At 37.0% G+C, this 15,064-nt stretch overlaps 1 protein-coding gene across 5 annotated transcripts in view; it reads right to left on the bottom strand.

Moving 5' to 3' along the window:
* NSD3 (nuclear receptor binding SET domain protein 3) overlaps positions 1-15,064 on the bottom strand; it is a 119,253-nt gene that overhangs the window by 18,119 nt on the left and 86,070 nt on the right. For 2 of the 5 annotated variants that reach the window (XM_030312600.1, XM_030312602.1), the window contains exons 13-18: positions 14,096-14,293; positions 13,172-13,345; positions 8,836-8,982; positions 5,393-5,576; positions 1,084-1,286; positions 231-343 (exon numbers count right to left, since the gene is read on the bottom strand). In XM_030312600.1, the coding sequence (XP_030168460.1) occupies positions 231-343; positions 1,084-1,286; positions 5,393-5,576; positions 8,836-8,982; positions 13,172-13,345; positions 14,096-14,293 (1,019 nt within the window). The remainder of the gene's footprint in view (positions 1-230; positions 344-1,083; positions 1,287-5,392; positions 5,577-8,835; positions 8,983-13,171; positions 13,346-14,095; positions 14,294-15,064) is intronic. The other 3 variants (XM_030312601.1, XM_030312603.1, XM_030312604.1) reach the window with 2 other exon arrangements.

Below are 15,064 nucleotides of genomic sequence, written 5' to 3'. Positions count from 1 at the left end.
GAACATGCTGCTCGTAGGTGTGAGAGGGCTTATCAAAGACTCCTCCTCACAGCACAGTGGCTATGGCTCCCATTTTATGCTTCCAACAAAAGCTCTCAGTTTGCTTTACAGAAGACTGGGTGATAATCAGTAAAAGTCTTCATAAGTCAAAAAGGGCCTTCTAATTACTAAGAGGGCGATGCATTTCCTTTTGCCTGTCAAATACCAATGTTTCATGGGTAACGACTCACTTTGATGTGTTTGTAAGGAGGGGGTTTTCTTGAGTTTTTTTCAATCTCAAGTGCTTCTTTGCTTTCTCTTTGTGCTTTCAATTCCTGGAAACGTTTTGCAGCTTCTTCCAGTGCTGCCAATAGGACAAAACAAAGTATATAAATAACAACAACAAAAAAAACCACACACAAAAAAACAAAAAACAAAGACTGTTAGGAGAGCAGTTTTACATTGCCTTCCCAATGCCCTGAATCCGGCCTGGGGTGTTCTTTTTAAAATTATTCTGGAAATAACCATTTTCCACCAGGATAGGATAACGCTGAAATAGGACATAACTCGTTTATAGCTGAACACTGTGCTCTGCGTAAGCCATTGCCTTAGAGAAGAGGTCCTACTTCAATAATCAGAGGCTTCCAAGTAAAGCAAAAAAATAGCCAACCAACCAAAAAAACCCAGCTTTTTATCTCGTACTAGATTTAAATTCCTTTTACTCTTACCCAGAAAGTCAAACTTCCTGGAAACGTGTTGCAAAACACTTATAAGGCACTTCATGGGAAGCTTTTACTACTCTTCTGTGGCAAAGGTGCCTCACTGGATTAAGAAGACTATTTCCAAAATAATCTCTATGTTTGTAGAAAGATCACTGAAGATACTCTTTTCATACAGACGGCAGAGTCTACCATACTGAAATGTATTTTTCTAACTGATTGGATAAGATGTGCTCTAATGTGATTGGATACTTCTGGATGCTGGATTGTAACACCTGGTGAAAGTTCTCTAATACCAGTAACATGTCAAGTGCAAGTGAGGAGACACAGAGAAATCAACTGCTGAGTCTTGGTTTTGAGCCACTGTAAACATCATCCAACTTACCTTTTTTGAAGGTCTTGTTAATACTAGTCTGTCCCTCAGCAAAACTTTTGTCTCCTTCAACATAAGGGAACACTCTGCCCTGGTGTACCCAATAGTAGTCATGAGAACCAAAGAAGAACACAGGGAAGTCCCCCAAGTCATGCTTAAGGCCCTGGATGTTCAGTGGCACAGACCTGGGATTGCAGATCTCTGCTGGCCACCATCTGAAAACAAAAGTAATTTTAGATCAATCAAGACACTGAAAAATCATACCATTCTTTACATGGCTGGCACGAGGGAGAAAAAAGGTTTTGTACTTTCACATTGGGCTCTCTGCTGTCAGTGCAAAGCCCACTTGGGATCCTGTCCCCCCCTGCTCACACATGCTCTCTTTCAAAAATAAACATTACAAAAAATTAATAAAAAAAACATATTGATCAGTGAACTAATGAAATAGTGAACACAGACTAAACCAACTAGACCCTAAACTCCTCATCTAGTTTTTTTTCCTTTAAAAATTAATACCTGATACAAAGGAATATCATGAACATATAAGTTATAAAGCATAACAACTAAAAATAACAACTCATTACCCAACTTAAGAGTTAGAATTTACCAATACTATTCCAAAACCAATTTCAATCCTAGAAAAGTTATGTGTTCCTCCAAATTTGACAATCTTAGTAGTAAGATTGTCTTTCAAGGTATAAAAGTTGATTTCTAGTAGTCAAGGGAACCATTTGAGAATAAACTGATGCTATAGTGAAGAATGACCACTCCATTCAAATGAACATTTTCTTCCTCTAATCAACCAGAGTAAATAGTTTTTGGTCAAATGTACTAGGTTATGTCAGTGTGTATTTCAGAATCTAATTCATCCTACATCATAACAAATGTGGGATGTGGAACAGAATGAAAACATAACTGAATGAAAACAGGCAATGGCTGAATAGCATAGCGATCACTAAATGGAAATCATCTGTGAGGTACATATGACAGTTTCTAACAATTGGGCAAGTCAAGAATTGAAGAGGTAAGTTTTGGTAGTATATAGAATAATCAGTATGAACAGTAAATATACAAAAACTTAAAATTTTTTCAGTCTGTGTGCAAGTTGGGGAGGGGCAGAGAGAGAGGAAGACAGGACCTGCAGTGGGCTCTGTGCTGACAGCAGTGAGCCTGATGTGGGGCTCAGACTCATGAACCATGAGATCATGACCTGAGCCAAGGTGGGACACTTAACTGACTGAGCCACCCAGGTGCCCCTACGCTGTTTTAGCTATTTCTTATCCAGGAATGTCTTATCTATTAATTGTCAAACTTGCACTCCTGCCCACCCTGGAATGATACAGATTTTTAATTATAAAAAGCAGTGTGTGTTTAAAAGTTAAAACAATGCAGAAATGCGTAACAAAAACTTAAAATTGCTCCCTTTAAAATTTTTTTATGTTTTACTTATTTTTGAGAGAGAGAGAAAGAGAGAGAGAGAGCGCACGAGCAGGGGAGGGACAGAGAGAGAGGGAGACACAGAATCTGAAGACAGGTTCCAGGCTCTGAGCTAGCTGTCAGCACAGATCAGCACAGGGCTTGAACTCACGAACTGCATGATCATGACCTGAGCCAAAGTCAGACGCTTAACCAACTGAGCCACTCAGGCGCCCCATAAATGACACCCTTTAAAATCTTATGCCTTATACTATTAACATCTGATGTTTTTCTTTCGGGTCTGAAAACATATCTAGATCTAGCATTTTTTTTTAACTATATAAACACATGGAAAGATAATGTATATGCTCTTTCACATGCTTTCTAAATTCAACTATATACCCTGGATATCATCTCATGTTACTATAGAGATGAGCATTATCCCTTTACGGTTATGGATACACTATAATTTATTTGAGAAATCCCTCACTGACTGAGCATTTTGGTTATTTCAAATTTTTGCAATTAAAAATAATACTTTAATGAATACCCCTATAAATACATTTTTTCCTGTTTGTCCAGTTTTTTTCCTTAAATAAATTCCTTAAAGAGAAGAGCTGAATCAAAAGGTAGACACTGTTACAATTTAATATGTGATGCAAGACTGCCCTGGGGGGCACTCCTTTCCCTTGCCCTCCCTAGCCAAAAACTTATTACTCTTAAATCTTTGACAATCTGTTAATTGGAAAAAAACAAAAACAAAATGAAATAAAAAACCTCTTTGTCCTTAACATATACTTATTTTTAGTGAGGCGCAGCATTTTTTACATATTTATTTTCTATTTGTTCTTCTTTGGCAACCTGGCTCTTTCTCTTCTTTGCTCCCTGTTCTAGGTAAGGTATTGTCTTTTCTTATTAAAGTAGAAGTAAAAATACCTCCCCTTGGTTTGACATTTGCCTTCTGAAACTTTGTATTTGTTGCCATATAGTATAAAATTACTTATGTATTCAACTGCCAAGTTTTTTTGGGGGGGTTTCTGTCATATGTTAAAAAAAATTGTGTGTGTGTGTGGGGGGGCATCACGTCTCAATCTCAAGGCCCCTTATATCTCAGCTAAAATAAAATTTTAAAGTTAAATAGGTAAGGGGCTCCTGGGTAGCTCAGTTGGTTAAGCGTCTGACTCTTGATTTCAGCTCAGGTTTATGATCTCGCTGTCCGTCAGATTGAGCCCCATGTTAGGCTCTGCGCTAGGTGTGGAGACTGCTTAAGATTCTCCCTCTCCCTTTGCCCCAACCCTACTTGCTAGTGTGTGCACATACACACACTCTACCCCCCCCCCGACACACACAAAGTTAAATAGGTAAGTAAGCAAGCAGCATATTTAAAATTCAGAGAAAATGACATAGCCCTTACTAAAAAAAATTACAATGTTTGAAATCCTACAGAAATATATTTTACTTAGCATTCTGAAAAGTGGACCATTATTGTGCTCTCTTGAACAGTACCTATTTTCTCAGTAAATGATAAACATATGTCTCAAAATGTAGAATGTAGAGTTTTTAAAAATACATCACTATTCCTATTCAATGAAGGCTTGTTAAAGACAGGCTTCTATTTTCTAAGTTTATTTATTTTGAGAGGGGGAGAAAGAGCACATGTGCATGCTCGAGCAGGGGGAGGGGTGGAGAGAGGAGAGAAGAAGAGAAAGACAGAATCTCAAGCAGGCTTCGTGCTGTCAGCCCAGAGCCTGAGGCAGGGCTCCATTCCATGACTGTGGGACTATGACCTGAGCCAGAATCAAGAGTCAGATGCTCAACCGACTGAGCCACCTAGGTGCCCCAAAGACAGGCTTCTTTTTTTTTTTTTTTTTTAATGTTTATTTATTTCTGAGACAGAGAGAGACAGAGAATGAGCAGGGTAGGAGCAGAGAGAAAGGGAGACACAGAATCCAAAGCAGGCTCCAGGCTCTGAGCTGTCAGCACAGAGCCCGACGCGGGGCTCAAACTCACAAACCGTGAGATCATCACTTGAGCCGAAGTCGGTCGCTCAACCGACTGAGTCACCCAGGCACCCCAAGACAGGCTTCTTAAAAGGAGAAAGTTTTATTAATATAATGGCAATCACACATACTTCTTCATTCTCTTAAGAACTAAAAGCTCTTCAAGAAATAATTTCTCTCCTTAAATTCTAAAGAGCTCTCTTCTTGCACTCAGTTTAAAGCTTCTAGCAGAAACTGAAATGGGCCAGATTTAGGGGTAAAGAGAACTATTTTGGCCAGGATATAAATTCTTTTATTTTATTAGAAATCAATATAAATGAATTAGGACACAAAGAATACATGTTCCCTACTATCTATATAAGACCTTTTATTCCAAAATCTAGTAGTACATAGTTCACTAGTGTAAAATTACTTTCAACTTAAAAACAAGGGTTGCCTGGGCGGCTCAGTTGGTTAAGCAACCGACTCTTGATTCAACTCAGGTCATGATCTCGAAGTTTGTGAGATTGAGCCCTGGGTCGGGCTCTGTGCTGGGCATGGAGCCAGCTTGGGATTCTCTGTCTCTCTCCCATTTGATCATGTACCCCCACACACACTCACTCTCTCTCTCAAAAAGAATAAACATTTTACAAAAATAAGGGAGGAGCCTAGTGTCTCCTCTTAAAAAAGAAAAACTGAAAAACAAGTCAAAGAACCAATCTAAAAGAAAAAAATCCAACAATAACCCAACCTTCCCAAATTGGCTTCTAAAAGCCAAATCAAAATAGATTTCTTTTCTCTTTCTTTTTTTTTAGGGAAGTAGCTCTGTGTTGTTCTACCTATCTCCTAGCCAGTTTGTATATAGATTATGAACCTATGTCTGAACAATCATTGAATACTTCTTTTTTGTCCTGGAAAAAACTTGCCTGTAATTTCCCAATTTGACCCAAACAATCTGCTTGTAATGTAGTTTCTTGCCAGCTTTACAGTCATTACAATTCCAGCAGCCTTCTGGCATTTCTATGCTCAGGCATTCTGGGTGGAAGGAAGCCGGGCACGATTCACAGCAGAGCAATCTTCCACCTTGAAACAAATAAACAGTCTTAATAACTAAGAAGAGAGGAAAGAGAAAAAGAAAGAGAAAAGAGAAAGTTATCTTTTAAGTGCATCAAATTTGACTCAAATTGGGGGAAAATAAAGGGATTGAGTCAGCTCTATAGTGATGGATTAAAATAGAAAACAAATGAACAGATTTAGCTACTCCAGTCCCTTTTCAGGGCTTCAGGGGCCAGAAACTCAAAACTTTTGAGTGGTATGAAAACCATTACTGTAGTCTTTACAGTAATGTGGGCAATTGAGGCATCCGCTTAGCATGCAGCTAAAACTCTTAACAGATGCATGGAATCTTTGAGTAGATTTGAGAGCAGATTTTCAAAGAAATATGTAGCAACTTACTTTCTTTTCTCCTTGAGAGCTAAGAAAGCATGCAATGGTCATCTTGTATTTTAATCCAGTGCCATAGTTAACTAAATCCCTTTATATAAAATTAGCAAGAATGAAAATAACCAATAGGTTGACCAGTAGTTTTTTCTTTCATAAAAAAATGCAAAAAAGCAAAGATTGAACTTTCCTCAAATTGGTGTATTACATTATCATTTAACTTTCCAGCAAAATAAAGAAAGTCAAAAACAGGCTATACAGCAGTGGTTTGCAACTTTTTCATCACCAAGGATCTCCTTTCTCTTCTTCAGGGACCCATGTTTCCAAACATTTTATCAACCAATAAACCCCCGAAACAAACAAACAAAAAAACCAATCCTAAACCAAAAAAACAGAAGCACAAAACCCCTGTTGAAAAGGTAACAATTCTCCTGTTTTATTAACCAAAGAAATGTAACTGCCAATCAGAGCTTCTGATCCCAAAACAAAACTATCACATTAAGTTGTTCAAATCATAGCCAATATAAAGAAATGTATGCAGCCTTATTTTGTGCAAATGTGTGATTCTGTTAGATTTTCTGAAATATTAAACATGGTTAAAATTGTTTATATAAGTTTTTCTGACTTCACATTGAGAACCACTGCTTTATAGCATAAAACTAAGTAAATGTCACTGTGGAATAAGTACCACACAACAAGGAGATCCCTCTCCAGGTTCCCTGGCAAAATCCTCTCCTTTGAAATACACAAAGTGATCTCTGGATTAAGACCAAGACAAGAACAGCAAACAAAACAAAAGGATATTTTTTATGCAAAAATATAAAGAGATTTGGGGGGGAGATTAGGTATTTCTAAAAGGTATTTCAACAAGTGACAGAGAAGGATGTTAACCACTTTGAAGATGAAATATAATAAAGACATTTACTGCAAAAAAAAAAAAAAATTGTGTTGGAAAATCAGGCCCATAACCTGATTGTACTGAGGTTTAATATCTCATAAGCAAAAGGTTAAGAGCCCTCTACACAACTTTATGAAATCACATGCTCTAACCTTTTGAGGGTTTTGCTATCAATTTTCCAGAAAATCTTTTCTTCCTGTAGACTTTCAAACTTCTAACTGATTAACATAAAAACAAATCTATATACAATCAGTGATGAAATAAATTACTATTTCCTCTGCTTAAAAGCTTTTACTTCAGTCATTAAGATTTTTTCCTTTGTCTGCAGATCTCAATGTGGATTAATTGCTCCAATTCTCCAACCTACAGATTAGCTGCCTGAGTGCTCTTAGCCTAGGTAGGGGGGTTCGGTAAGTTTACAATAAAAATGAGATAACTGACTTCTCCATCAGAAAGGAATTACCAATAGGGAGAGCAGACTTTGCAAACAGCTTTAGGGGACATGTGATCATTAGAGCTGATGTGGAAGTCAGGCTGGCCATTTTTAACATTATGGAGTAGTCCTCAATTTTAAGTGTTATTTCAGAGGAAATACAGACCCAGAATCGTCAATGAAAATCATCACGATTTTTTGACAAAAAATACACAAGAAAAATGAAATATGAACAATCCACCTTGGTGCTATGCAAGAAAACTGCTTAGGATGCAAGAAGAAGATGTGGTTCAAGCTAAGCAAACAGAGGGCTCAAAATAATTTCAATTCATGTCAAGGTCAATACTGAGTACCAAAAACAAAGTAAGAAACAATTGAATTAATCTAATTTTATAAAAGCGCCAGTAGGAAATAAGGCATTTCCTAAATGAATGCCTCGGGTAATTTTATTGCATTATAGAGTTAGCAGACCTACGTCCATGTTTGTTTCAGAAGTAGATGGTATCACCAGTAAGGTGACATACTCTGACTTCAATGTAAAAACAAACAAACAAATGAGCAAGCCAATACTCTCTCCAACCTACTTCTCCATAGGTTCTAATCAACCTGCTTAATTACATATTTTTTAGTCTTGGGTTGCCACTTCAGATGTCTGACAAAGAGCAAAGATACATCATCAAGCAGGCAACATAAAGAATGGGAAAAAAAACCTATTTCAAATATACCTAGTATTTTAGGTATGAATCAAATTTCCTTTAAAGATTCTGAACTTGGCTCCCCAATCATAATGGAATGTATACAGGAAAAGGCCTTTACCTCAAGGTTATTCATTTACCCTCTGGGATAAGACCTCCCAAAATAATATAGTACTGTTAAACTACTTTTTTCCTTTTTTATAAGCAGGCTATGTAAAGTTAAATATAAGATTTGCTTTTAGAGATTAAATATTAGGGAGAATATAAATTACATTTAGTTCTTGATTCTCTGTGGATAAATTACCCATAAGTAATTCTTCAGTTGAGCTGGGCTGCCTTTCAATATCCAATATTTGGATAAAATACCCCAGCTGCCCACCAAAGTCTCCTAAGAGAAGGCAACTAGTTTTCATAGCATCTTAACAAAAACATTTAAGAAACAAAAGGATAAAATGTAGCCTAAAATCAAATTTTAAGTACCAGTATCTTGGCTTCCCTCTTTTAATAACCTATCCTGGTTTTTTAGTTGGAAGTTCATGATAATTTACATCACGTCTATTCTATTCTAACATGAATGGTAGTTCTCCATCAGGCAGAAGAGAAAGAGCCCTTAGAATCTTTCTATATTAAGCAAAATCCTACTCAGTCTTTCAATTTTAATAACCACAGATGGATGGAATGTGTGAGAATTTATTCAACGAGAAGTAAGAATTTGCAATAATGGAATTATTTTAAGCCCTTTTAATAATGTTGCAGCCATAGAAGACACAAGTCACAACCACCAAGGTAGAATTTACCAAAGCAACAGATAGTGCTTGACAGGCATACATTTCCCCCTTCATTTAAAGAGAAAAAAAAGGAATGCAAAATAAAAAGCAAGAGATAAACTATTTTGATTATTACCTTTCTCACATTTCTTTTTGGAAGCTGACGAAGAAGGAATCATAGGTAATTTCATCAACTCTGCACGATTTGATTCATTCAGTAGGTAGTGGGACTTATAGGCATATGAACTGAACATGGGGTCTGAATGGTCCTGAACTATCAGCCCTATACGAAACAAACAGAAAGAGATGAGCTGCAATGAAACTACCCATGATTCCATGAGGGTAAAAAATAAACCAACACCTATTATGTAGCTGTGCTAAAAGTTGGGGGGAAATGAGAATATGAAGAAAAAGAAAAAACTGACAGAAAAGGCTTGCCAGAGTTATTAAAGGGAGTTTGAGCTACTCGGTTTCTTATCCCGTAAAAACCTACACACCCAGAAGAAAACCACAAATTAATTTGAAGATGTAAACTGCAGTTGATGTCACACTTAAAACCTGCTATGATACACAAAGCTACACTCCTTAATATTTAGAAATACTGTGATGACAATCCAAAGAACAAAATGACATATCACTTAATAGCAAGTAAGAGTTATTTACATAACATAGTAGAAACACTGATCTACCTTCTATGTATCAAGTAACACTGAAAGGCAGAATTGAGTCTCTTCTTCTCTAGTCATATCTTTTTCTGCCAGATAATGAAGCTGTTCTCTATCAGTATGATAACATGATTTTAAAGGAGCCAGGACTTGTTGAACTTCACTAAGGTAATGCAAACCATTTACATTTTTTTCCCCCTGCCATGACATAAAGTAATTACCAACCTAAGGGTTTATAAGATAGTTCTTTTGATCTACTAACCCAGCTATCCTGTTTGGAAGGAAATAGATCTCCTCTAACCCACCTGTGACACCCTCCTATCCTCTTCCCCTTGTTGAGTTCACTATAGGCCACTCTTAACCTAGGTGAGTGTGAGACCAGGGAACATTGCTCTGTTTGGTTACTAGACAGTTTATAATGGTCTGAGGACTTTGCAATAAGGATCATGACAGCCGTTTTATAGAGATCATTTTGAGAAGAGTCAAGAGTTTTGTTTTTAAAAGGGCTACCATTTATTTTTGCCATGGGTGTTATCTTCATTTGGTGCTACCTACTACATTGAGAAAGAGTCAAGACCTAACTCTGATCTGGAGGACAGAATGGAACTTAAAACTGCTAATTGGCAATAGTATAAAAATCTTCTAATAAAAGTTATATAATGTTGGGGCGCCTGGGTGGCTCAGTCGGTTAAGCGTCCGACTTCAGCTCAGGTCACGATCTTGGTGGTCCATGAGTTCGAGCCCCGCGTCAGGCTCTGGGCTGATGGCTCAGAGCCTGGAGCCTGCTTCTGATTCTGTGTCTCCCTCTCTCTCTGCCCCTTCCCCGTTCATGCTCTGTCTCTCTCTCTGTCTCAAAAATAAATAAACATTAAAAAAAAAAGTTAAAAAAAAAAGTTATATAATGTCAAATGAATTTCATATGTTTAATAGAGAGAAGCAGGATAGTATACAAAACATGGGCTTTGAAATGAGACAGATCAGGTACAAATGCTAGTCCCTCTATTTAACAATTTCTATGACCTTCAGGTAAATTATGGAATCTGGGCTTCAGTGTTCTCATCTACATAAAATGGGGAAATAACTTCTTAGGGCAACCGTGACCATTCAGATGGTATCCGGTAGAGTTTGATTTACAGATGCAAAAAAAAAAATTGCTATTATTATTAAAATGAAAAGAAAACCCTAGTCTACCTTCTCCATTATAAATTACCATCACAAAGAAAGGCATAGAACGTTAAGTAACTTTTATTTTATACCCCCTCCCCCAGATGAAAGGAAATACTAGGACCTGAACATTTCCTATGGTGCCATGAGGGGAGGGAAGGAGCAATGTTCCTCTACACCTTGAAACATTTCTAAAAATATTTCTAGATATTTCAGTCCTTAAGAATTAGCTGAATTATTTTAAACAACCAATAATCATGAACTAAGAGAAAATCCTTCATGAGGAGGGAAAAACTCTGTATAAGGCAAGAAACAAAAGCAAAACAAAGCTTTCTAATACCAAAACATACACAATTAAAACCTTTTATGTGTGAATTATTACATTTAGGCCTCTTTAAAAACAAGGAGACCTGGGGCGCCTGGGTGGTTCAGTGGGTTATACCGTTATACTAACTCCTGATTTGGCCTCAGGTCATGACCTTGAGGTTTCTGAGTTCGAGCTCCACATAAGTTTCTTCACTGATGGTGCGGAGCCTTGCTTGGGATTCTGTCTCTGCCCTTCTCCTGTTCTCCTGTTCTTGCCCATGAGAACTTTCTCTCTCTCTAAATAAGCACTAAAAACAGTTTTTTTTAAAAAAGGAGACCTCTATAATACTGATGAAAGAACTCATATCATTTACTTGTGAAAACTTTTGACTTCAGCCTTCTCAAATCCCAACATCTGATCTATTTTGAATAAGTTTCTGGTAAAAGGCTAAAAAGGAAATGAAAGTTTGTTTACTGCACAGTTTCTTAGTTCAAATATTGGGAATTAAATATCTTGATTATACAGGCATATAAATATAGTATATCTTTCAGAATAACTGTCAAATTGATAAAATGCAAATACAGATCCAGTATTTCCATTATCTCAAGCTTTTTTTTAATCAAGGCATCTGAAGTTAACTTAAAAATGGGTAGAATCCCTATAAAGCTAGGTTCCTTGACAATGGCCATTTTCTACCTATCTTACATTGAAAATACCTGTTTAAGGTTTCCCAATTATTGAATGAAATAGAGCAAAAAGAAAGTATTGGTTAATATACTGATGGTAACTGATTCAGAATGTACTCCAAAGTAAGCCGGCATGAGAGTTATAAACTTGATACTTAAAATGCTGGCTCAGTTATACACACTCACACACACACACACACACACACACCCCTGTAAATGTGAGGTAATATTAAGTGCTTAGCAAGGTAGAATAAAATATTACAAAGTGAGACTTCATGCTATCACTGACACTCATCTGTTTAAAGCCTCTAACGCTAGCCAATTCAACTGATAATTCAGTATTTCCATACTATCATTACTTTCTTAGGGATGGGAGATGGAAAAGACACCAGTGGTGACTTTTTATTTCTTTTGACTATTGAATCCTTTCTGCCACTTGTTAACTATGTGGCACAAAAACACTGCAGACTTCCTCCTCCATGCACCAGCCAGGTTTCAGAGCAGGATACAGCTGTAATTGCTCCCCTAAATAAAGACACAAGGCTTCCCCAGTAAGGGCAAACAGCCCCAGGGATTTAGCACACACTGGGGCAAACTGAACTGAAAGCCTACATACAATGGGCTGCCACCAGGAGGACAGCCATTTATTTAACCTTTTACTGCCCACCTCCTCTATTTTTTTTTTTAAGAGAGACCACAACCAAAACAACTCAGATCTGTCACACTACCTAAATTCTCTTTAAAAATATTTTACAGTGTTTTCACCAAATTAAAAGAATTATTATCCTAAAGCAAAAACCAAAATGAAACCATGTAACACCAAAACCAAACCAAACACTTCATCTTCAGCACAGGTCTAAACATAATCTAATTGGCCCGATATACCAGAGTCCTTTCAAAGTTCAGAAAAGTTAGCACTTATACTTGAAAAACAAACTGTATTTGGGATATTAGTTAATTCTAAATGTTTATTTACTAAACACTGAAAATTGTTTATTATATATACAACTGAGATACTCTGTAATGCTGAATGCTCTGTACTATATTCAACTAAGAAATTCTATTTTATATTTATCGTGAACTCCACTTCACTGACCCCCTCAGGGCCACAATATTGTTTTTACTTGATCAAGCTCTGGGCATACTTAAATACCAACAGCTGGCAAGTAAGAAAGCTTGCATTGCTGGCTCTTAGCTACCACCACCACATATGTTGCCTTGGCTGTATCCCATCAGGCCTTCCTCAATGCCAGACCAAAACATGATAAAATACAACATAAACATTAAAAACTAAATGTGCTCATCTCTCCTTCCAAGTGAAATCCTCAATCAGTTGAAAGCTCTGGATTAAATATATGATATGGGAAGAGTCTACTTCCAATAGAAGAATTGTTTGCAGAAGGGAATAGATTAATCTTTTGATACGCCATACAGGAACACTAAGAACTTATCTGTAATTTTAAGTTATTTAAATAATTTAGATTTTAGCTTAATTTATAGAAGAATTAATATTCTAACAATTGGAATGTTTAATGTTATAAAAGGGACTACTGAAAGTGTTTATGTCTCAGGGGTATTACTGAATCTCCATTTTAGTGGGGAAATATGCCAATGAACTCAAAGAAATGGAGAGAAAGGATTGACACTCACCTCTAGCACAAACGAAACAAAAGCCTACATTTATGGCAGAGGATGAACTGCTGCTCCGTTTGGAATGATTACTACAGATGAGAATGTACGAGGATACAAATATGCTTCCGGCAGCAATGCAAGCATCTCCAGAGTGATAGGCTACTGGACATCTCAAACATCTCATCATGCGACCTGTTAAAGATAAATTAAAAAAAAAAATCTACATAATTAGGTATCAGCTGGATATAAAATGAGTTTTTGGAGTTGGACTCTTTTGGGTCCCATGTGATGCTGTTACAGTAAGATAGTATTTTTTTTCACGAGTTTGGCTCTGTCATTCCTTATGCAGGATCCTAAATGCAGTGCCCACTGAGAGATCACGCAAAGAAAAACTTGTCTGCTCCACTGCTGGAGAGATGGTGGTCTTAATGTCACCTGTTAAAGAAATTTTCAAGGGTAATTTTGAACATATAGAATTTTCATAATTTCAATTAGAACCTAATCTCTATCATGCTATCTATCGTGGCTGAGCTGTTATATCTACAGAAAGCTGTATATATCTATATATACACAGAAAGATAATACCTGATATATTTTTTATAATAATGTGCTTATTATTTGCTACTGTACTTAAAAACCAAAAAACAAAAAACAAAAACAAAACCCGGGGCACCTGGGTGGCTAGTCAGTTAAGCATCCAACTTTGGCTCAGATCATGATCTCATGGTTCATGAGTTCAAGTCCCGCATCAGGGTCTGTGCTGACAGCTGGGAGCCTGGAGCCTGCTTCAGATTCTGTGTCTCCCTCTCTCTCTGCCCCTCCCCTGCTCATGGCTCTGTCTCTTTCTCTCTCTCAAAAATAAATAAACATTACAAAAAATTAAAACAAAAAAAACAAAAAAAAACCCAAAACACTTTGTCCCTCTTTTAAGCTCCATTTTACCTTTACTTGCTTTGTAGATATCTTTCTCCATGCAACAGGCAGAGCAACAGTGCTGGGGACAGCGGAATCCTTTTGATTCAAAGATGGCAGTGGGGAATTTGCGAACACAGGCTTCATGATAAAATTTCCCACAAGCACCAACAGAGCAACGCTTCACATCTGTACCAGACACTTTACATGAAAAACATGGGTGCTGTCCTGAAAAATTGGTTGAGGAACACAAATTAAATAAAATCTGATGAAAGCATATCCCTTTAAAAATTTTTTTAACATTTATTTATAAAGCATATTCCTTTTTTTTTTTTTAAATTTTTTTTTTTTAACGTTTTATTTATTTTTGAGACAGGGAGAGACAGAGCATGAACGGGGGAGGGGCAGAGAGAGAGGGAGACACAGAATCCGAAACAGGCTCCAGGCTCAGAGCAGTAAGCACAAAGCCCGACGCGGGGCTCGAACTCACGGACGGTGAGATCGTGACCTGAGCCGAAGTCAGACGCTCAACCGACTGAGCCACCCAGGCGCCCCAAAGCATATTCCTTTTAAATAAAAGCAGCTAAAAGGTTATTTAATACTTTTGGCTAGAACAACTGATAATCAATTTGGAGATAAACCACTAAAAACAATTTAGGTCTTCACTTTCTCACTCTACAATAAAATTAACCCATAGAAAACCCAGAGCAGAACTTTTCAACATATGGGAGCTGGGAGTGAGAAGGTCTTTCCAACCCAGAATAAATAAATTACCAAAGACAACGAAGATTCCATTAGGCACTTACAGTTTCCATATGTAAAACAGACATAAAATGAAAACTCATAATCCTAATACAAAACACAGAAAAATTGTAACTAGATATCTCATTCAAACTGTAGTAAATCAACAACAAAGAGAAAATATTAAAATTACCCACAGAAACGACAATGATTTTCAAAGAAGCAACAATAAGACTGAGAGCTGACAGCAAGGGAAAA

This window comes from Lynx canadensis, chromosome B1, assembly GCF_007474595.2.
Source record: "Lynx canadensis isolate LIC74 chromosome B1, mLynCan4.pri.v2, whole genome shotgun sequence".
In the NCBI taxonomy this organism is placed as follows: domain Eukaryota; kingdom Metazoa; phylum Chordata; class Mammalia; order Carnivora; family Felidae; genus Lynx; species Lynx canadensis.
This window is presented reverse-complemented; position numbering and strand designations above follow the sequence as displayed.